Source organism: Bacillus rossius (assembly GCF_032445375.1).
Source record: "Bacillus rossius redtenbacheri isolate Brsri chromosome 4 unlocalized genomic scaffold, Brsri_v3 Brsri_v3_scf4_1, whole genome shotgun sequence".
Taxonomy (NCBI): Eukaryota; Metazoa; Arthropoda; class Insecta; order Phasmatodea; family Bacillidae; genus Bacillus; species Bacillus rossius.
Window position 1 is genome coordinate 6,781,625 of NW_026962010.1, and position 22,877 is coordinate 6,804,501.

A 22,877-nucleotide genomic window follows, 5' to 3' on the forward strand; every position below is an offset into this window, starting at 1 on the left:
CTTTCGGGGCCGGTTAGGAATCTGGCATAAACTCTGAGAGCTTTCTTATTTGAGAAGTGACGACAGCTGTTTTTCTTCTTTTTTTGGGGAGGGGGGGGGGTGAATGTAAAAGGCGATGTGCGCAGTGATAAGGCATTACCTGCTTGCAGACTGTCCAAAATAGTGTTTGCTAACCTCGCTGGCCCAGGTCTTGCGAATGCAGTCGTTACGATGGATTTCACACAAACTTGTAAATAAAAGGGAGAAAAATTTCACCTGTGCATTACATTTTCAAGAAATAAAAATGCGACTTAACGAAAACCATTCCATAGAATAGTTGATTTGTATATCTGATTTTATTATTATTATTATTATTATTATTATTATTTGAAGAAGTGGACCAGTGGTGCAAAATAAGTACCTTATTTCACATTTGACTGATCTAGCTGTGGTTTCCTTTATTGATTACTAACGAATTGGGTTCCTTCATCTGTACTTTACTTTGAACAGGGATCGGCATTGACTCGGCGGGATATCGACAAATCTTCCGCCCACTCCCAACACTGAAGGGCTTGTACACAATCCAATATTGAGTGCGTTCACACTTAACCCAGAGAGGCATGTGCATAATCCAGTATTGCATGCGCTCACACTTGACACAGAGCGGTCTATGCATAATACAGTACTGAGTGTGTGAATAATCGTCCACAGGGTAGAAGTCAAACTTTTTTTATTTATATAAACAATTAAATTCTACTTATTATTTATATTTCTGACAGTAATATTGTTATGAAAGATGGCATATGTTTATAGACATTCTTACTCTATGGATACACACCATCGGTAGCAAGCTAATTGTGCTAATACCTATAGTATCAGTTGAGCATGTGATTCCAACGATGCATTATTTGTAACATTATGTTATATTGGCAAATATTTTGTTTTAAATTAGTAATTTTTCATTTTGATGTTATTGTTTATGCAGAACTTATGGTACTGCTACGTCTGATGACAGTTCGTAAGCGTAGCAGCCAGACAATCACAATGCGGCATTATTTAAATATGCTAAATTTGTACCTTCTAAAATTATGAACCTTCTTTTGTAATTAGACACCATAGTGCAATGATGTGACAATTCATGTGTAGCAGAAACAGTAGTAGGGTTATTTAATTTACTTGAGTATCCGTCGCATAATGATGGTTAAAACTCAAAAAAAAAAATCCATTTAATCTATACTTATATTATAAAGAGGTACAGTTTGTTTGTAAGTTTGGATGTGGGGGCATTCTTTGAAACTGCTGATCATTTCTGACAATTCTTTCACTAATAGGAAGCTACATTTTCCCCGAGTTCTATAGGCTATGTTTTATTGTGATAAAAAAAATTTTTTAGTAAGAAATTACAATTACTGTAATTAAATTCTGGTAGATTAATCGGCGTGCGCTGCCTAAATATTTGAAAGAAAAAAAATTGGTTGTCTGTAAAGTCGGTTTACGGACGATAGTTTAACGTGACAACGTCATAACAAAACATTGATGAAATTATTGCATACTTTTATGAATAAAATTGAATCATTTTTATTGAATTATCACTATTTTGTATGGACACAAAGGAGGAGTGAAATGAAATCTACAATTTAATTGATAAATTTACTTTTATTTGCACTTATTAATTAAAATATGTTTATTACTTTAACGAAGATATTTTAACTATAACTTTTATACATGTTTGCTATTTAACTTCTTCCAGTCTGTGTTATTCTGTTAAGGATAGGACGATGATAGGAAAAGTAGGAAACGAATGGGAGTGTTTCAAGGATGATGTGAAGGAAAATGGCTTACCCAACACCAAGATGGAGTCAAAAATAATATATTTGCGCCACGGACTCTGCAGCAATGCTAGGAGGGACGGGTTAGCAAAGAGCAATGAAAATGTTACATTGAAATGCATGAAAACAGAATATTACGCCACGGACTCGGTCGCAATGCTAGGAGGTTCAGGTTAGCAAAGAGCAATATAAAATGAGCGTAACGGGACAATGTGCGTAACGGGACACTTTTTCGTGCGTGCAGCCGGCGTTCATCGATTTATTAGACGTCACGTCAATAAAGTAATAAAATGTATAGCATTTTAAAGAAATGTATAACAAAAATATTGAACTTCATTGTCTTTACAAATAATTCCGCGATACCATTTATCTAAGTTTAATATTCCAGTCACAGAGACTGTTTTTATGTTGGAAGTCAAAGAAATTTTACAAAAGGAGGTTTTAAAGTATTCTCTATGAATAGTTTAATCAGTATGGAGTGCTTGGGCGAGTGCATCTATGACATAGACTTTATTTTAAATTGAAATCTCATTTCGGTTAGGTTATAACTTCTATCTTAATTTACGTTTTGTGTAAAAGTTACGTATAACGTTTTCTGTGAAGTGTCGTGTGAAGTCTGGTGTGTAGTTACAGGTGGGTACTGTAACTGTTCATAACGACCACGTGCCTGAAGGGAATCGCAGCCTCACTGGTGACGTCTTGGACGGGAGCACTGAGGTTCTGGAACCTCGCGGTGTCTCGCGAGTCACGGAGGTTGCAGCTCGCTGTAGGGAGACCAGCACCGAGCCCGAGACCCCGGGCGAGTTGTTACAGGACGCATCATTGATTGCAATGGGACGAATGTGACACGAGTCTTAGAGCCCGTGTCGAAATTGTTGGTGACCGAACATTAAAGAACCTCAGAAACTTTGATCCCGTCATGGCAGAGTGCGCAGGAAATGAGGCCGGGCCCCATCAGAGTCCCAACTCCCACTGCAAGCATCAACTCTTGTTATCTTCCACAGGGTAAACACTTGCCCAGATGGGGCCTAACCTGCATATTAAATTCAAACAAAGGGATAAATCCTATGCTGAAAATTTAAGGTGGCAGAACATTGACCAAACTTGCAGGTGATTTTCGGCAGACACTTCCCGTCGTTACAAAAGAGAGACGTGAGACGTCATTAAAGCATGCTTAAAATCATCTTGCTTATGGACTTCCAGTCAAATACTGAATTGGCGAACAAACATGTCAGCCAGTCTCAGCAGAAACGCGGATAATGATTTCCCACAACTACTCAACCTTCGAGAGTAAGCATTTTATTCTCCAAATTTGAACTCTAACGGTGCTGAAATCGTACTAAACGAGACACTAGGTCGAATACTTCACAGCCTGCAGTATATTATAGATGCAGTACATCCTGACCTTGAAAAACTACTAGATAGAGACTTTCATTGGCTGTGTTCAAGGGCAACAGTGTGACCTAGGAACGACACTGTCAGTGAAGTAACCAATCTAAATCTACAAAAAAGGTTCAGGCCAAATCTAAAACTACAAGTCGGTTGACACAGTTTACAATGTTGTTGATGTAGTCTGCTGTCCACAAGAATTTTTCAAGCCACTGAATCCATCTGGCCTGTCATGGAAAATCGGTACGCCTATTATGCTCTTAATAAATCCAAGCCCACCTATTATGTGCAGTGTCACAAGAATACTAATGAAAGACTTAAAGACAACTGAATATTGGCCAGCAGCGGCCAGTTGATGCTCACCCCAGGACTCCAGTGATGCCCACGGACTTTCCCGCAAATACGCTATATGCGCTGACCATTAATAAGTCTCAAGGACAAACATCAAACATTCTCTTTGGTCGGCATTGATTTACGAAAAGAGTGTTTCTCCCATGGGCAGCTACATTGTTACGAACGTGAGCAAGGCCACGACACGTGCAGGTGCACAGCTGGCTGACATCATGCGGCCGCGCAACATGAGATGTTCCGCGCGCACCTGGGTCGCCGCTTCCCCTCCCTCCAGCCCTCAGCTCCCCGCGCGGCGCTGTTAGTTTGACATCCGAGACCTGACAGCTGCGGAGTTACGCGAGCCGCAGACACGTGTTTCCAGAGATTTCTGCCGTCGGGTCGGCGCGGAATGACGCGACTGGCCCCAGCCGCACTCGCGAATTCGAGAAGGCGCCTGGGCTATATATATGCCTGGGACGCCGACCTCGGGGGGAGTTGAGAGAGAGTTCAGGCGGGAGCTTTCCCGCGGCGGAGTTCGCGGGCCAATAGTGCCGCGGGTGCGGCATAGTGGCGAAGTCCTTGGACGAAGGTTCCAGGGCAGAGAGTTCAGTTCCGAGCGATAGTGTCGCGGGCGCGGCGGAGTCCCGAGAGAAGTTGCGAGCGAGGCGTCGAGCAGATCCTCGGCGAAGGCAAGTGCGTCGGCGGCGGCGGCGGCGGAGTGCGGCGGAGACCCAAGAGGGGTGCTGCGGCGAGAGTTGCGCCAGAGGTGCGGCCCAGCGAGGTGTGTGGATTGTAAGAAACGAGTGACTGGGGAAGCAACATTTTTTTAAAGTGCAATTTATTGTTTGCCATTTTAGAAGATTAATTGTAAGTGACATAAGTAGTGGCCATCAATAAAACTTTGTAGTGAAAAAAATCTTTAATTGGGCTAACCTTTTACGAACTCGATAAATCGTAACAATATGTTAGTTTATCACGAGTTGGAACTCCACAAAACCAATATAAATATTTTGCTACCAGAACATAAAATGACAGCTAATATTCTGTACAGAGAATATCTACATCAATAGTCACTTCGTAATAAAAGAAACATTATTTTGTTAAATAGACCGTTTGTTATGGAAGGCGTTAGGATCTTATATAATTCGAATTTAACGCGAGTTACACAGCGTTTCTCTGCTAGTCAATAGTAATAAAGCTATTCCTAACGGAAATACAAATAGGAGTGCTGCGTAAGAGAGTTGTATTTTCAAGAGACGCCAAGGGCCTAACTGACAAAATATTGGAACGTATATGTGTACTTGCATAGTCACCGTACGTAAAGTTGGTTACGGGTCCCAAGCATTAACTGACTACTCTTATAATGAAAATTTTTAAGGCCAACTGAATGCTTAACAAATAATTTCACCCGTGATCCCAGACGTGCTAATGGTTAAACCCTCGTGTCTATCGAATGAACTATGTAACTGAACTTAACTAACTACACGTAATAATAATTTTGTGTGTTAATAACCTATTCGTCACACAAACCAGTAACTGTTTCATACTTAGAGAAATAATGATTTGTGTTTTTCAAATGAACTGCAAACACTTTTGCATATGAGTCTTGTCTTCCATAAATCCAGTGGTTTATCCAGACATTGTGCAGTACAGTCTAGATGGGATATGTTAGGTATTTGCGAGGTAAAAAAATCTGCGAAAAAGGTTTTATGTGTAAAAATAAACTCAATCTGGTAGTTGTGTGTTTCCTCATTATTGAGTTTATTTGTATAAAATATATAATTTGCCCTTGCTCTTATGATTCAAATATAAAGTTACGTAAATATTCCTTTAAATTACTGTTGTTATTATTATTCATTTTGTCACTTGTGTCACACAATTATTGATTCTGATGCTGATTCATATTAAATGTTAATCATTATTTTAATGCATAGCAATAACTGTAACTTTGCCGCAATCGTCAGTTAGAAGTTGGAGTGCTGAGAATTAGGATTCTAAACAAAGTGGGATATCACATAAGAAAGCATGTTTTAAATGTTGAGTGCGTAGTTAAATCAAGAATATACGTTTGCTATACATTTAACCCTTTAAGTTCGGCCTAGGAAGCAACCAAAAGCTGTTGAAAGATTTTAAAGTATAGTTAAATGGTTATTTTTCAGAAATTGTGAAGTTAGAACGGTTGGCACAGTGGTCTGACGCATGACCTGGCAATTTGCTGGTACGGGTTCGATACGTTAGAGTGCTTGTTTTACATTTTTATTTTTATTTCTCACATATTATACTATTAATTACATAATTTAAATAAGTTTAAACATTTAAATAATACCTACAATTGGGTGAGGTTACGAAAATTCTAGCAAGTAATTATCGACTCTGCTCTTTATTTATAATGAGAATAAAGATTACATTTTTTTTTAAATTTTTCAATAAAATAATAATTATGACAAATCACTGAGACACGTGGCGAGACGCTTCTCACAACATTAGAGACTGCCACAAACTGCAGAAGAAAATGTAAAGAGGATATTAAAGATCTGCCAGAGCCATGTGCTCTGAACGTACGAAAGAGAATTAAGAAAAGAAAAAGAATAAATGGGGATATAATGACAGCCAAACGTTATTAAACGTTGGTATGGAAGGATAATGTTTAAAATCATAAACCACCCTATGCAGTAAATACAATTAAAAAATGTATAATTTAAAACAAATCCTGTTAAAAAATATTAACTAAATTACAGTAAACTTAACTGAATTGAATATATTAATTTAAACATATACATTTAACTGTTTTAAAATATTAAAAATCTTTAGTTAATAGTTTTATATTGTGAGAAATTTAAAAAAAAAAAATTAAAAAATATAGGTAGTGGATATCTAACGCTGAGCCGGCATATTGCCTGAAAAAAAAAAAAAAAAAAAAAAATCCCCCAAACTCTACTTTGAAATCTGTGAAGAGCTGTTCCTCGCTCCTGGCCCACTCGGCGAGACACTTCAGGGCGCGGAACTCTTAGAGTTCAAGCCAACTCGGCCCGACCTCTTAGTAAGATTTCCTGGTATTGCGGCGTGCCATTTTCTTCTTTTAACAGCGTCGCTTGGTAGGTATGAAAATGAAAAAGAAACTTAACGGTTTTAAGCCGTAACCTTCATTACAGCCGGGTGCAATACAAGAGCGAGGCATTCTCTCTCACCGCTTCAACCTAACTTACAAATGCGGAGAAATTTCAAGGCATTGGTACTGATTAGGAATTTACCAAGCTTTAAAAAGTATGAAAAAAATTGTAATCTGAGAAACAAATTTCCAAGAATTGAGACGGAATTAGGAATATCGTATTTTATACGAAACTCCCTGTTAACACAGTGTTAATGATGGGGTGAGCTGTCACTATCGCCGTTAGTTCGCAGGCCGCCGCGAGCTACATTGAGCCGACGGAAGAGGATAAGAAGTTGCCAGACCTATCTCTATGACCGTGGCCATGACTAAAATTTTTGACAACTTAAACCTGTGTATATGAAATCCTACCGAGCCATTTGATTACAGCTGGTTCGTCCTAATGAACAGGACCGCCGCAGTTGGGGTAGTAGCGCCCTCTCTCTTTGGTCGCGTAACACTACTAACTATACCATAAATATCTATGTGACCATGCTTATTTCATTAGAACATAGCTAATTTCGCTCCTAATTACGAATTTGGTAAGTGTTATCTTAGTGCACGTTTGCATTGTTAATCCCCATCACACTATAAATAAAAAAATATATATTTAAAATAACATTATTCTCAAAGGATATCCTGAAATTACATCACGTTGAGTGCCTATAAGTATTCATAGTAACATTCTATTACTTTTAATTATTTTAATTGTAATGTCTGTAAAGTCGGTTTACGGGCGATAATTTTACGTGATAACGTCATAAGAAAACATTGATGAAAAAATGCATACAGATTTAATTTTCAAATATTATTTACAGTTTTTGCAAATTTAATTTAAATAATTTGTTTAAATATAATCACGAACAATTAGTTATAGAAATAAACTGAAATCAAATCAATGTCAATAAATTGTTAATTAGATATGACGAAATTGGACAAATAAATCAAATTTTTTAAATTGCTACTTTTAAAAAGCCTGCCTTAACCTATTTGATATTATATAAGATATTCTCGCACTGTGGTTGGCTCGGCTCAGGCGGACCTTGTTGCTTGTGTGTACCGACGGGACCTGGTGTGATCCTTGACGGCGGGCAGAGTGGGGCGGCCGGGGGTCGACTCGCACGTGCGCCACGACGGCGAGGCAGCCGTGCTGCAGATACAGTTCCTGGTGAACGAGGGCTCGCTCGTCACGGCCACCGCCGACGACGCCATCCACCTGTGGAGCTTCCGCGAGAAGCGGCCCGAGGTCGTGCACAGCCTCAAGTTCGCGCGCGAGCGGTGAGTGCCTCCCCTTCTCTCTCTTCCTAGCTTCCCTTCTCTCTCCCTCCCTTACCTTCCTCCCTCGCTCTTCTCTCTCCCTCCCGTCCCTCCCTCCCTCGCTCTTCTCTCTCCCTCCCTTCCCTTCCTCCCTCGCTCTTCTCTCTCCCTCGCTTCCCTTCCTCCCTCGCTCTTCTCTCTCCCTCCCTTCCCTTCCTCCCTCGCTCTTCTCTCTCCCTCGCTTCCCTTCCTCCCTCGCTCTTCTCTCTCCCTCGCTTCCCTTCCTCCCTCGCTCTTCTCTCTCCCTTCCCTTCCTCCCTCGCTCTTCTCTCTCCCTCCCTTCCCTTCCTCCCTCGCTCTTCTCTCTCCCTCGCTTCCCTTCCTCCCTCGCTCTTCTCTCTCCCTCGCTCTTCTCTCTCCCTCGCTTCCCTTCCTCCCTCGCTCTTCTCTCTCCCTCCCTTAACTTCCTCCCTCGCTCTTCTCTCTCCCTCCCTTACCTTCCTCCCTCGCTCTTCTCTCTCCCTCCCGTCCCTCCCTCCCTCCCTCGCTCTTCTCTCTCCCTCGCTTCCCTTCCTCCCTCGCTCTTCTCTCTCCCTCGCTCTTCTCTCTCCCTCGCTTCCCTTCCTCCCTCGCTTTTCTCTCTCCCTCCCTTAACTTCCTCCCTCGCTCTTCTCTCTCCCTCCCTTACCTTCCTCCCTCGCTCTTCTCTCTCCCTCCCGTCCCTCCCTCTCTCGCTCTTCTCTCTCCCTCGCTTCCCTTCCTCCCTCGCTCTTCTCTCTCCCTCGCTTCCCTTCCTCCCTCTCTCTTCTCTCTCCCTCCCTTCCCTTCCTCCCTCGCTCTTCTCTCTCCCTCCCTTCCCTTCCTCCCTCGCTCTTCTCTCTCCCTCCCTTCCCTTCCTCCCTCGCTCTTCTCTCTCCCTCCCTTACCTTCCTCCCTCGCTCTTCTCTCTCCCTCCCTTACCTTCCTCCCTCGCTCTTCTCTCTCCCTCCCTTACCTTCCTCCCTCGCTCTTCTCTCTCCCTCGCTTCCCTTCCTCCCTCGCTCTTCTCTCTCCCTCGCTTCCCTTCCTCCCTCGCTCTTCTCTCTCCCTCGCTTCCCTTCCTCCCTCGCTCTTCTCTCTCCCTCGCTTCCCTTCCTCCCCCTCGCTCTTCTCTCTCCCTCCCTTCCCTTCCTCCCTCGCTCTTCTCTCTCCCTCCCTTCCCTTCCTCCCTCGCTCTTCTCTCTCCCTCCTTTCCCTTCCTCCCTCGCTCTTTTCTCTCCCTACCGTCCCTCCCTCCCTCGCTCTTCTCTCTCCCATTCCTTCCCTTCCTCCCACTCCCTCTTCTCTCTCCCTCCCTTCCCTTCCTCCCTCGCTCTTCTCTCTCCCTCGCTTCCCTTCCTCCCTCGCTCTTCTCTCTCCCTCGCTTCCCTTCCTCCCTCGCTCTTCTCTCTCCCTCCCTTCCCTTCCTCCCTCGCTCTTATCTCTCCCTCCCTTCCCTTCCCTTCCTCCCTCGCTCTTCTCTCTCCCTCCCTTCCCTTCCCTTCCTCCCTCGCTCTTCTCTCTCCCTCCATTCCCTTCCCTTCCTCCCTCGCTCTTCTCTCTCCCTCGCTTCCCTTCCTCCCTCGCTCTTCTCTCTCCCTCCCTTCCCTTCCTCCCTCGCTCTTCTCTCTCCCTCGCTTCCCTTCCTCCCTCGCTCTTCTCTCTCCCTCGCTTCCCTTCCTCCCTCGCTCTTCTCCCTCCCTCCCTTCCCTTCCTCCCTCGCTCTTCTCTCTCCCTCCCTACCCGTTCTGTGGCAGCTTCCATTGGTTTAGTATGTACAAAGTGGTCGTTGTTAGTATGGGCGGACTGCTCGTACGGTTAGATTGTGACATGCATCTACACTGCCCATGATTTTTTTTGTTACTTTTTACATTTTATAGATAATAATTTTTGTTACTTGTTACATTTACTAGATAATATTTTTTGTTGCATATTGCATTTTCTAGATCATATAAAAATTAAATATTTTTATTTGTTGTTTACTGGTTAATGGAAGGTAAGCGCCGCTTCCACAGCTTCCATGGACGCCTCGCCTCTGCTAACGACAAATTGTAGTATGAAGAAGATTGAATTAGGAAGTTTCCAGGGGCAAAATAAATGTTGAAAATGGAAATTTTGAGGTAAATTAGGGAAATTTCGTGTAAATCTGGGGAAAGACGTGAAAAATTGTTGATATCAGAGGTAAAGGGCATATTGCGATCCATACAATTATAGTGACGGTGCGGTTAGAGAACAAATGTCACAGATTCGAATCCGAATCCACAATGCACTGCCCCCGGAGGTGTTATATCTAACTACTCCGTAAATATATTATAGACTATTGGTTATCGAGTTACGTGTTACAAACTTGATGGAAACTGTATCTGGTTGAGCTGTGTTGTTAGTTTGGAGCAGGCCCGGGGCAGAGGGTGGTAGCACCGCGTGTTCTCCCCACAGGATCACGTACGTCCACCTGCCGCTGCAGAGCAAGTGGCTGTACGTGGGCACGGAGAAGGGCAACATCCACGTGGTCAACGTGGAGTCCTTCGTGCTGTCCGGCTACGTCATCAACTGGAACAAGGCCATCGAGGTGTGAGTACCTCGCCTCCCGACTGTCGCTGTCTGCGTTATAGTTCGTATATCAGGTGGTTGCCTCCTCCTCTTATTGTGCTTCTGTGATGAGCAGGAAGCTACGCCATAGCTTAGGTGCATAAAGTTGCTGTCACATGGCCTGCACGAGTTCAATCAACTGCTACTTAAGTCAATCTATTTTACTGTCGGCTCTACTGCAAACAATACATGTTCATGTACAAATATAACTGACAGAAGTTTTTTTTTAACTTTTCACATATTCAAATGAAATCACACATACATTAATATTTTGTTGGGCACATTCTTGGTGAATTTTTTATTTAATTTATTATATTTTAAGTGAACACTTCCTTAGCCGCGTTGAGCGATTTTTGGTAGGGACAAAACTCATGGGTTCGTGTCACCGACATGCTAGTGACGTGTTGCGCCAGACTGGCGAATCGCAGCGGCCTGTGTACATGTATACGCATATTAATACACTAATAAATTGCATATACTTGACTGTATCATGTGCGTGTTGGGCTGTTTTTTTTTTTTTTTTTTTTTTTTTTGGATGGGTAAAATCTTGAGAGTTCGCATCACGGACATGCTGTAGTAGCAGTAAGTGAAGTTAATTTGACCACTTGAATACATGACCTAGGTCTGACATCACTGGTAAGTCATAGCTAGGTAATGAATTTCTACGTAATTTTTACATACTATTGACATCTGTTGTGACTAAAAAATTATGTAAGGATAAATGATATCATGCTGACATCGTACTGATATAATACCAAAATCATTTTCTTACGTACATTTGACGTAGAAATGATGTCACATTACACATTTAAAAACAAGAGTTAAGTTTTCACTTCTGTTGGCAGTCCCCATGACTGGCTATTTTTTTTTATGAGAATAGTTTCCACACAACAATAATAATGATTCAATGCTTCGTTCACTCAAGTGTGAATTTATGTATCGTAAAAAGATACAAAAACACTATAAAGGAAATAAAAAATACCTGACACCACAATAATTGGTTTGGTTTTAGTGTTCATCAATTAGTTATTAAATTATGTGGTCGTTTAAATGGTCAAAATCTAAGTTTATAAATAATTCAGCCTTCACCTATACATATAAAAAAAAAGTTACCCAAATAAAGTTTCTACCTGCCTATATCTTGAAGACTTGTAAGTGCACGTGGTGTTCCTTGAATGGGTCTGAGCTGAAATCGCCAGTCCATGGACAGTTGAACATGGCCTGTGGCATCGGCACACACAACAGCATGTGTCTGCTGGAGGCATCAAGGAGAAGAGGCTTGACTGTGGCCATGCACAGTGGACAGTTTACAGTTCTTGTACTTTGAAACTTTGTACTTAAGTTTAGTATTGTATTTATGATTTCAATAAGTAATGTATGTTGAGTCTGGTTTTTACTTTAACTATATTAAATTTTTTTGCATTTAAGTTGCATTCTAGAGAGTTTTGGTCACAGTTGGTAGTAAATTTTAAGACTACTATATATTTTTTTATAATTTTTTTGGTGATTTAAAATTAAATTTTAGTTTTCTAAACGTGATTAATGAAATGTTAGTTGATCAGATGTGGATGAATATTTGAACTTTATGAGTGGAAGAAGTGGTGATCAAGTGCCGCGGAGAAGTACCTAGTGGTCATTTCTAGTTGTTGACTGCGCCACAGCATGGGAGGGCACGTTATTAACCGTTGATATTGAAGGATAATAGTTAAAATCATAAACCACCCTCTACAGTAAATACAATCCAAAAATGTATCATTTTAAACAAATCCTGTTTAAATATATTAACTAAATTTCAGTAAAATGTACTGAATAGATTATATTAATCATTAATTATATATATATATTTAACTTTTGAAATATATTTAATTTCTTCAATAGATAGTTTAATATTGAGAGTAATTAAAATAGGTAGTGGATATAGAACCCTGAGCTGGCGGATTACCATTATTCTGAGTTGTGTCTGGATCCCTAACACGCTGACATACTGTTCGGGATGTAAATAAACCGTCGCGTCGTAAGAAATAAACTGCCTGTTAAATGTTTTAAGGACAAACATACCGCGCTGGGGAAATAGTTTGCAGCCAGTAAATGGCATATCGTTGAAAACATGTCCCGTGTAGCACGAACGTAGCACTCACTCCCTCAGCCTCGGACGTTTGTGACATGGCTGAGTGCTCCGTAACTTTCCTTCATGTTGGTATTCAGCACGTGTCTGCAGTATTAACCTATGGCTGCTAGTTTTCAGCGGGGACGCACCACAACGCCGAACGTACAATAACGCCGAATGCCAAATTGACTACAACGCCGACAGCTAGAAAACTGCTGTGTACCACAACACCGAAATACATTAACGCCGAAAAATGTCATTGCAGGACTGCCACAAAGGTTATGTTAGGTAAGGTTAGCACACAAATTCATTCTGTTGTTTTTCATTTTGCTCCTGCCCCCCCCCCCCCCCCCTTCTCGTAGCAACATTTTTCGGCGTTACTCTATTTCGGCGTTGTGGTACACAGCAGTTTTCTAGCTGTCGGCGTTGCGGTCAATTTGGCATTCGGCGTTATGGTATTCGGCGTTATTGTACGTTCGGCGTTGTGGTAACTACCCGTTTCCAGCCTGCACAGCTTGTCAGTGTGTTAGCATGGAAGGATGCACGCGGGCTGATGCTGTGCTGTGTCCGCCCAGGTGTCGCAAGACGCATCCCGGACCAGTGGTGCACCTCAGCGACAACCCGCTGGACCCGAGCAAGGTACGTCCTGCTGCTGTTCCTGGTCTGAATAACTGTCACTCCGTCACAAGTCATAACCTTTTTTGACGTGATAACGTCTTATAAATCGATGAACGCCGGCTGCACGCACGAAAAAGCATGACTCATTGTCATGTTCCGCCTGAGACTAGCGTGCGAGAACCGGCCAACCACCGTGTGAGAAAATCTTCTGTAATATCAAACAGGTTAAGGCGGGCTTTTTAACTAATTGTTCGTGATTATATTCAAACAAATTTTTTAAATAAAATTTGCAAAAAATGTAAATAATATTTGAAAATTAAAAAGTATGCAATTTTTCATTAATGTTTTCTTATGACGTTATCACGTAAAATTATCGTCCGTAAACCGACTTTACAGACAACCCCCTTTTTTCTCTATATTTTTGGGATCTAAAAAAATTGTTTACCTGTTACCTGTTAAAGTTATTCGATCTTTGGGAGTTATAATATTTTTCATTAGAAGTAGTTAAGGTTTTAAGAGTAGAGTTGAATTTTTTGTTTGTTTATCATCTCGGTGATTTTTTTTGGCAGTAAATTTATAGTTTAAATGTTGCTGAACTTATGCGTTTGAAACCATATGAAACTTTGTGGAAATTGTTACAAACCTCTTGTTGACTATCACGTTAATGAATGCATGATCACCTTGTGCTAATTATTATCTATCTGTATTTTCTCGTCAACTAGAGTAGTAGCTATATTTTTGAGCAAACTTGGTAATTCAGGTTGAACACTTCTTAGCTTATTGGAAACATTAAAAATGCATAAAAAAATTATCGTCTCAAGAAGACGATTCAAATTGACTTGGCTTCTTTAGCCACATTGTTTGGAGAATACTGTCTCGACACTGCAGTGCCAGCTCAGTGGCGTAATGGAGGCCACTGACTGCCGTGCCAACTGAGACGTGGGCACATCTGAAAACCGCAAGCCAAGCCCGTTCAGACTGTCCCCCAAGTCTTAGAAATTTAATGAAAAAAATTAATTTAATGTAAGTTTGAAAGGTTTTAAAATTGTTAAATTAATTTAACATTTCTTTCAATACTTTCATGAGTTTGTACACATGCAGTGGCACGGCATTCTACACGGTGTACAAGGAAGATGACTACCGACGAACTTAAGAGTGTAATGGCTTTCTTAGCCGAGTTGAAAAATGATATGAATAAAATGAAGATTAAAATGGATAACAACCACAAGGAAATGAAGAATGGCCAAGAGTAGATATAGATCGAATTGAAGAGTGAACTAATAAATAGCCAAGAAGAGATGAAAAATGAAATGAAAATCGAAATGAAGAACTGCCAGTAGGAGATAAGAATGCTACGATGACTGAAAGCGATGACATGAAGAGAGGTCAGGAAGAAAAGTGAGGCGAGTTGGTAGGTACTCAAGAGTAGTCAAAGAAAATGATGGATGAAGTCAGTATTCAGTTGGAGGAAAGTGCAGTGTTTGGAACAGCATCTTGCCCAACAGGAGCAACATCTAGAAGAACATAAAGAACCGATGGTGAAACAGCTAGCTCAATTTGAGCAGGCCACCGTAAAACAGCGAGTGGCAGCTGTAACTGAAGAATGCTGACGAATGATCAAGGATGCTACAGCTGTTACCAAATGCAGGAGTTCTTCAGGGGAAGTGAAGTTGGAAGGCACTGCAAACAGCCACCCAAAATTCAAGCCACCCACCTTTGATGGCCAATCATCGTGGGCTGTCTACAGGCGACAGTTCGAGGCAGCTGCTGAAGTGAATGGTTAGGACGAGGAAGAAAAGGCTAGGACACTCGTCTTGGCCCTGCGAGGAACTCCACTAGAGCTGCTGCAGACTATACCTGTTACAGAACAGAATGACTTTGGAGTATTGGTAGAGGCCCTTGAGCTGAGGTATGGCGACCGACACATGGGCGAGGTGTATAGAACAGCCCTGAAGACACTTTAACAGCGATCTTCTGAAACACTCCAAGAATTCTAAGCCAACATTGAGCGACTCTTGCACCTCGCCTACCCAGAAGCACCAACGAAGTTCCGCCACCAGCTATCCACCGGTGTGTTTATAGACACTCAGAGATGCGGGGGTTCAGCAAACTCTTTGTTTGGCCCGGCACAAGAAGAGGTGTGATGAATTGGTCCATGCCTTTGAAATCGAGGCAGCACGCAGTGCCTCAAGAAACATAAGCATCAGGATGAGGAGAGCTGGGCTGGGACCCCAAAATGAAGCAAATTTCAGACACACCACGACTAAAGGAGATATCAGGTTATTGAAGAAGTTACTGAATGACACCTCAGGTACTCAGTTCAGAAGAGCAAGAGGACGCCCACTATGTTTCGTCTGCAAAGAACTAGGACACATCCAGTAGGATTCCCCGACTTACAGGATGACCATTCAGCAAGAATAACAGGGAAACAAGTGGTAGCTGGTGTGAGGTATGATATCCCTTAGGGTTTTCCTTGTATCCTTACTTCGTAGAGGTCATGACAATTTGTTTCTTAATGGTTGGATCAATTGAAAACAGTGTTTACTTATTGTTGACACAGGGTCATCAGCATCTATAGTTTGCACCGACATTGTAAGTAGGAATGAGCTGAAGAGAACACCCATCACATACAGACTCAAAACAGCTACTGGAGACACTTCACATGTGCATGAACAGCTGGATTTGGAGGTAAGGATTTGAACTTGAACATTGTCACAGACCTTTGTTGTTGCTGATATCACCTATGATGTAATTCTAGAAGCGGACATCAAGAATCGATATGGCTTCATTATTTATATGGAAGAAAAAGTACTGCATATAAGAGGGGAAGAGGTAGCTTTGTTTATCCCCGACCAATTGAAGGTTCCTGTAATGCAAGTGGTAGATATTGAATCAGTTTCAATTCCAGCAAACCATGATCAATGGCAACATTAGCTACCTGATTGAGCCGGATATGACATTAGGATTGGAGAAGATTCTGGTTGCTCGAAGCATTGCAAAGATTTGTGAGGTTGTACCATTTAGATTGACAACCTCGATTAGGGAACAAGGGTTCTGAAACAGGGAGACCCAATAGCTAGCTACAAACCAGTCTCTAAGTAGGCTAGTGTGAGTCCTCTTCAACTATTTTACATCCCCGAGCATTTACTGAATCTAAATCTAGAACAGTTATTAATACGATCCCAAAATAACCTCACAGATGAATAAAGAGAAGAAGTTAAATTTTTCTGGTAAGCAACTAGGATGTTTTTTCCTTAGGGGTTACTGACCTTAGGAGAACAATCTTGGTCTATCATCGCATTAACACATGTGATTCAGAGCCAATCCTACAGGCGCCACGACAGCTGCCTCTAGCAAAACAGGAAGAAGCAGAGAAGTTGACTGCAGGTATGATGGAGGGTGGCGTAATAGAACCATCAAGCGACCCCTTGGGTTTCCCCAGTCGTTTTAGTAGTGAAGGATGACCAACTGAGGTTCTGAATAACATCACCAAAAAGGACAGCTATCCCCTCCCATGCATCGATTGCATACTTGTGCTCTCTGGCACCAGATGGTTCTCTACACTGGACCTGAAGAGTGGTTACTGGCAAGTGCAGCTGCACCCAATGATAAAGAGAAGACTGTTTTCTCAACAGGAAGAGGGCTGCTACAGTTCACTGTATTACCTTTCGGGTTATGCAATGCTCTTGCAACTTTTGAGAGATTGATGGAACTTGTGCTCCATTACATGACTTGGAAAACATTCGGCTACTTGGATGACATAATTGTGGTATACAGTGAAGGAACATTAGTGAAATCTCCAGGATGTGTTCGACAGGCTACACTGTCCACAACTTCAGTTATTTTCTATTAGTGCTATTGATCTGCATGCGGTAATATTCCGGGAACATATTGTATCGCTAGATGGATTTTAAACAGATCCTCAGAAGATCCATTCTGTTAAGGAGTGTTATCAGCCTAAGACTAAGAAAGATGTAAGTATTTTCTTAGGTTTCTGTGCCTACTATAGGTGGTTTGTGCATCGGTTCTCAGCAATCGTAAAACCACTGCATCAGCTGACCAAGGACAAGAGAAAATTTGAATGGACTTCAGTCATTATGAAGAGGATATACTCGACACAGATGCAAGCGAAGATCGGTGGTATGATGTTATTTCCCAGGTTCAAGATAAAAATGAACAAGTAATAACATACCGCAGATAAGTTTTGTTTATACCTTTATACAACTATTGTGTCACATGAATTGAACTCCTGGCTGTAGTGGAGTCTCTGCAACATTTCCAAAAAAAAAAATCTTTTTTTGGGTAAAATATAGTTTGCGCACTGACCATGCCACACTTATGTGGCTTTAACAGTTAGAGAATCCAGAGGGACAACTTGCTGGGTGGATTGAACATATATGGCAGTATGATTTTCGGAAAGAACACAGGAAAGGCCGAATTCACAGCAATGCCGATGCTCTCTCCCGATTAAATTGCAAGGTAGACTGCAAACATTCCAAAATGGCAGAGAAAAATGAGTGAATCGAAGATGTTCGGCGAACAACCTAAACCAATGGCGAAGATAAATGAGATAATGCCAGCTTAGAAGAAGCACAGCAACAAGATCCTTACCTAGGACCTATTATAAGCTGGCTAGAGAATGGTATGTGATGTCCATCATGGCATGAAAGGCTATGAAAGCTTACTGGGCACAGTAGGATACCTTAGGATGCAACTACTCATTCCGAAGAGGAAGGTGTTGAAGGAAATCCATGATGGTACCTCTGATGGTTACCTTGGGGTGAACAAAACTCTAGCCAAGATCTGTGAATGCTATTAGTGGCTGAAGTGTCGCCAGTATGTAGATACTTGGTGTAGACAATGCGAAGATTGATCGACTATGAAAGAACCACATCACCATAGTCGTGGGAAAATAAGAGCCTACAATTTGGGAGCCTCCTTTCAGAGGATAGTCCGACATCGCTGGACAATTTCCCAAGACTAGTGATGGTAAATGGTGTGCCAAAGGGCTCTACTCAGACAAATGCCGCAATTTCGAGTCTAGTGTTTCAGGAGGTGTGCCGGGTTCTGGGAATAAATAACATCTGGACTACAACCATACCCCCTCAGTGCGATGGCAAGGTGATGAGGGTGAACATAACTCTCGAGGTACACCTTGCCAAGGTTGTGGTCGATAATTTACAGGTTTTTAATCAACATATCCAGTTATTCCTGATGGCATATAGGGCTGCAGACCCTGCAAGTATTGTGTTATAACAGGAGTTGAGGTTGTCCTATGACATCAAGTTCGGCCTTCTCGCTAAGAACAGACCAGCACCACTATGTCAATCGTCTGGAGGAGTGTATGGCACTCCTACACGATCAAGATTGTAAGAACCTCCGATTAATGACAACTGAAATGAGGACGAGGTATGACCTGAAGGCTATCTCGACTGGTTATCAGGAAGGTGATTTGGTGTGGCTGTAGAAACTGCAGCGAAGGAAGGGTAGGTGCCCTAAGCTTCGATCAGATGGGAAGGTCCATATGAAGTGCTGAAATGAATAAATGTTGTGGTCTTTCGCATCCAGACGGAAGAGGACGAATGGAAGTGAAATATTAGGACCGATTGAGAGAATATGCCGTAAGAGATGTGTTACCTTTTCAGGATGAACAGGTCGAACGAGGGGTTAGTTTTAAGAATGCGGGGGTGAAGGGCGTGACGCGTCTCAGTTGCTTCTCGTTTCCGCACGGCCACTGATGTGTGCATTACTTCGGGGATTACACAGCCCGGTCTGGCCCTCCACCCTTGCTACCTTGTCCTACTTCCATTTGTTACGTCCTGTAATCATTAGAAGTTCGGTCAGCCGTCTACATCGCGAGAAGCAACGGGAAATACAGATATTTGTTTGGTAATGGACGTGTATATGCTCTCTGATGATTCTTATGTTCGTATGGAACCAATTGAGCCAGTGGTTGTGAACGATGGGCCAAGTTTCTCGCGGTTAGTTGTCCCAATTTTTAATTGGTTTCGCAAATTTTTGGCATGGCCGCTCGACGACGTTCATCGAATTCACATAAAAAAATTAACCAACGTCAATTGTTTAAATATTATTTTAATTTTTCATACACAACATTCCCGTTGAGGGCGATGGAAATTCGTGAAACTAAACCCTGATGGCTGTATTCCAAAATACAGCCCACCCAGAATTTTTTTAAGTGCCTAATATAGTGACTTTTGTAAACTGTACCATTTCATAAAGTAGCTGTTACTTAAAGTTCAGCGCTACATGGAAGCAGTAACTGTGTGCCACGCTTGTTGTTGCTGTTGCTCGCTGGTTAGGTGGTGTTCACGCGTGTCTCGCGGTGTGTGGCAGCTGCTGATTGGCTACGAGACGGGGCAGGTGGTGCTGTGGGACCTGCGCACGCGCCAGGCCGACCTGCGCTGGCAGGCGGCGGAGCCCCTGCGCTCGGTGTCGTGGCACCACGACGGCAAGCAGTTCATGTGCAGCCACACGGACGGCTCCCTCACCACCTGGGCCGTGCGCCAGGCGCCCAAGCCGCTGGCCGTCTCCGTGCCTCACGGTGAGCCCTGACTCGCGCCTCACGGGGAGCCCTGACTCGCGCCTCACGGTGAGCCCTGACTCGCGCCTCACGGTGAGCCCTGACTCGCGCCTCACGGTGAGCCCTGACTCGCGCCTCACGGTGAGCCCTGACTCGCGCCTCACGGTGAGCCCTGACTCGCGCCTCACGGTGAGCCCTGACTCGCGCCTCACGGTGAGCCCTGACTCGCGCCTCACGGTGAGCCCTGACTCGCGCCTCACGGTGAGCCCTGACTCGCGCCTCACGGTGAGCCCTGACTCGCGCCTCACGGTGAGCCCTGACTCGCGCCTCACGGTGAGCCCTGACTCGCGCCTCACGGTGAGCCCTGACTCGCGCCTCACGGTGAGCCCTGACTCGCGCCTCACGGTGAGCCCTGACTCGCGCCTCACGGTGAGCCCTGACTCGCGCCTCACGGTGAGCCCTGACTCGCGCCTCACGGTGAGCCCTGACTCGCGCCTCACGGTGAGCCCTGACTCGCGCCTCACGGTGAGCCCTGACTCGCGCCTCACGGTGAACCCTGACTCGCGCCTCACGGTGAGCCCTGACTCGCGCCTCACGGTGAGCCCTGACTCGCGCCTCACGGTGAGCCCTGACTCGCGCCTCACGGTGAGCCCTGACTCGCGCCTCACGGTGAGCCCTGACTCGCGCCTCACGGTGAGCCCTGACTCGCGCCTCACGGTGAGCCCTGACTCGCGCCTCACGGTGAGCCCTGACTCGCGCCTCACGGTGAGCCCTGACTCGCGCCTCACGGTGAGCCCTGACTCGCGCCTCACGGTGAGCCCTGACTCGCGCCTCACGGTGAGCCCTGACTCGCGCCTCACGGTGAGCCCTGACTCGCGCCTCACGGTGAGCCCTGACTCGCGCCTCACGGTGAGCCCTGACTCGCGCCTCACGGTGAGCCCTGACTCGCGCCTCACGGTGAGCCCTGACTCGCGCCTCACGGTGAGCCCTGCCTCGCGCCTCACGGTGAGCCCTGACTCGCGCCTCACGGTGAGCCCTGACTCGCGCCTCACGGTGAGCCCTGACTCGCGCCTCACGGTGAGCCCTGACTCGCGCCTCACGGTGAGCCCTGACTCGCGTCTCACGGTGAGCCCTGACTCGCGTCTCACGGTGAGCCCTGACTCGCGCCTCACGGTGAGCCCTGACTCGCGTCTCACGGTGAGTCCTGACTCGCGCCTCACGGTGAGCCCTGACCCGTGCCTCACGGTGAGCCCTGACTCGCGTCTAACGGTGAGCCCTGACTCGCGTCTCACGGTGAGCCCTGACTCGCGTCTCACGGTGAGCCCTGACCCGAGCCTCACGGTGAGCCCTGACCCGCGCCTCACGGTGAGTCCTGACTCGCGCCTCACGGTAGGCCTGACTCGCGCCTCACGGTGAGCCCTGACTCGCGCCTCACGGTGAGCCCTGACTCGCGCCTCACGGTGAGCCCTGACTCGCGCCTCACGGTGAGCCCTGACTCGCGCCTCACGGTGAGCCCTGAATCGCGCCTCACGGTGAGCCCTGACTCGCGCCTCACGGTGAGCCCTGACTCGCGCCTCACGGTGAGCCCTGACTCGCGCCTCACGGTGAGCCCTGACTCGCGCCTCACGGTGAGTCCTGACTCGTGCCTCACGGTGAGCCCAGACTCGCGCCTCACGGTGAGCCCTGAATCGCGCCTCACGGTGAGCCCTGACTCGCGACTCACGGTGAGCCCTGACTCGCGACTCACGGTGAGCCCTGACTCGCGACTCACGGTGAGCCCTGACTCGCGCCTCACGGTGAGTCCTGACTCGCGCCTCACGGTGAGCCCTGACTCGCGCCTCACGGTGAGCCCTGACTCGCGCCTCACGGTGAGCCCTGACTCGCGCCTCACGGTGAGCCCTGACTCGCGGCTCACGGTGAGCCCTGACTCGTGCCTCACGGTGAGTCCTGACTCGCGCCTCACGGTGAGCCCTGACTCGCGCCTCACGGTGAGCCCTGACTCGTGCCTCACGGTGAGTCCTGACTCGCGCCTCACGGTGAGCCCTGACTCGCGTCTCACGGTGAGTCCTGACTCGTGCCTCACGGTGAGCCCTGACTCGCGTCTCACGGTGAGCCCTGACTCGCGCCTCACGGTGAGCCCTGACTCGCGCCTCACGGTGAGCCCTGACTCGCGTCTCACGGTGAGTCCTGACTCGCGCCTCACGGTGAGCCCTGACTCGCGCCTCACGGTGAGCCCTGACTCGCGCCTCACGGTGAGTCCTGACTCGCGCCTCACGGTGAGCCCTGACTCGCGCCTCACGGTGAGCCCTGACTCGCGCCTCACGGTGAGCCCTGACTCGCGCCTCACGGTGAGCCCTGACTCGCGCCTCACGGTGAGTCCTGACTCGCGCCTCACGGTGAGCCCTGACTCGCGCCTCACGGTGAGCCCTGACTCGCGCCTCACGGTGAGCCCTGACTCGCGCCTCACGGTGAGCCCTGACTCGCGCCTCACGGTGAGCCCTGACTCGCGCCTCACGGTGAGTCCTGACTCGCGCCTCACGGTGAGCCCTGACTCGCGCCTCACGGTGAGCCCTGACTCGCGCCTCACGGTGAGCCCTGACTCGCGCCTCACGGTGAGCCCTGACTCGCGCCTCACGGTGAGCCCTGACTCGCGCCTCACGGTGAGCCCTGACTCGCGCCTCACGGTGAGCCCTGACTCGCGCCTCACGGTGAGCCCTGACTCGCGTCTCACGGTGAGCCCTGACTCGCGCCTCACGGTGAGCCCTGACTCGCGCCTCACGGTGAGCCCTGACTCGCGCCTCACGGTGAGCCCTGACTCGCGCCTCACGGTGAGCCCTGACTCGCGCCTCACGGTGAGCCCTGACTCGCGCCTCACGGTGAGCCCTGACTCGCGCCTCACGGTGAGCCCTGACTCGCGCCTCACGGTGAGCCCTGACTCGCGCCTCACGGTGAGCCCTGACTCGCGCCTCACGGTGAGCCCTGACTCGCGCCTCACGGTGAGCCCTGACTCGCGCCTCACGGTGAGCCCTGACTCGCGCCTCACGGTGAGTCCTGACTCGCGCCTCACGGTGA

General features: G+C 46.0%; 1 protein-coding gene across 1 annotated transcript in view; it reads left to right on the forward strand.

Annotated features, from left to right (window-relative positions):
- LOC134541505 (syntaxin-binding protein 5) overlaps positions 1-22,877 on the forward strand; it is a 366,972-nt gene that overhangs the window by 213,405 nt on the left and 130,690 nt on the right. Inside the window, exons 3-6 of the mRNA XM_063385002.1 lie at positions 7,771-7,953; positions 10,387-10,521; positions 13,222-13,285; positions 19,619-19,826. Of these exons, the coding sequence (XP_063241072.1) occupies positions 7,771-7,953; positions 10,387-10,521; positions 13,222-13,285; positions 19,619-19,826 (590 nt within the window). The remainder of the gene's footprint in view (positions 1-7,770; positions 7,954-10,386; positions 10,522-13,221; positions 13,286-19,618; positions 19,827-22,877) is intronic.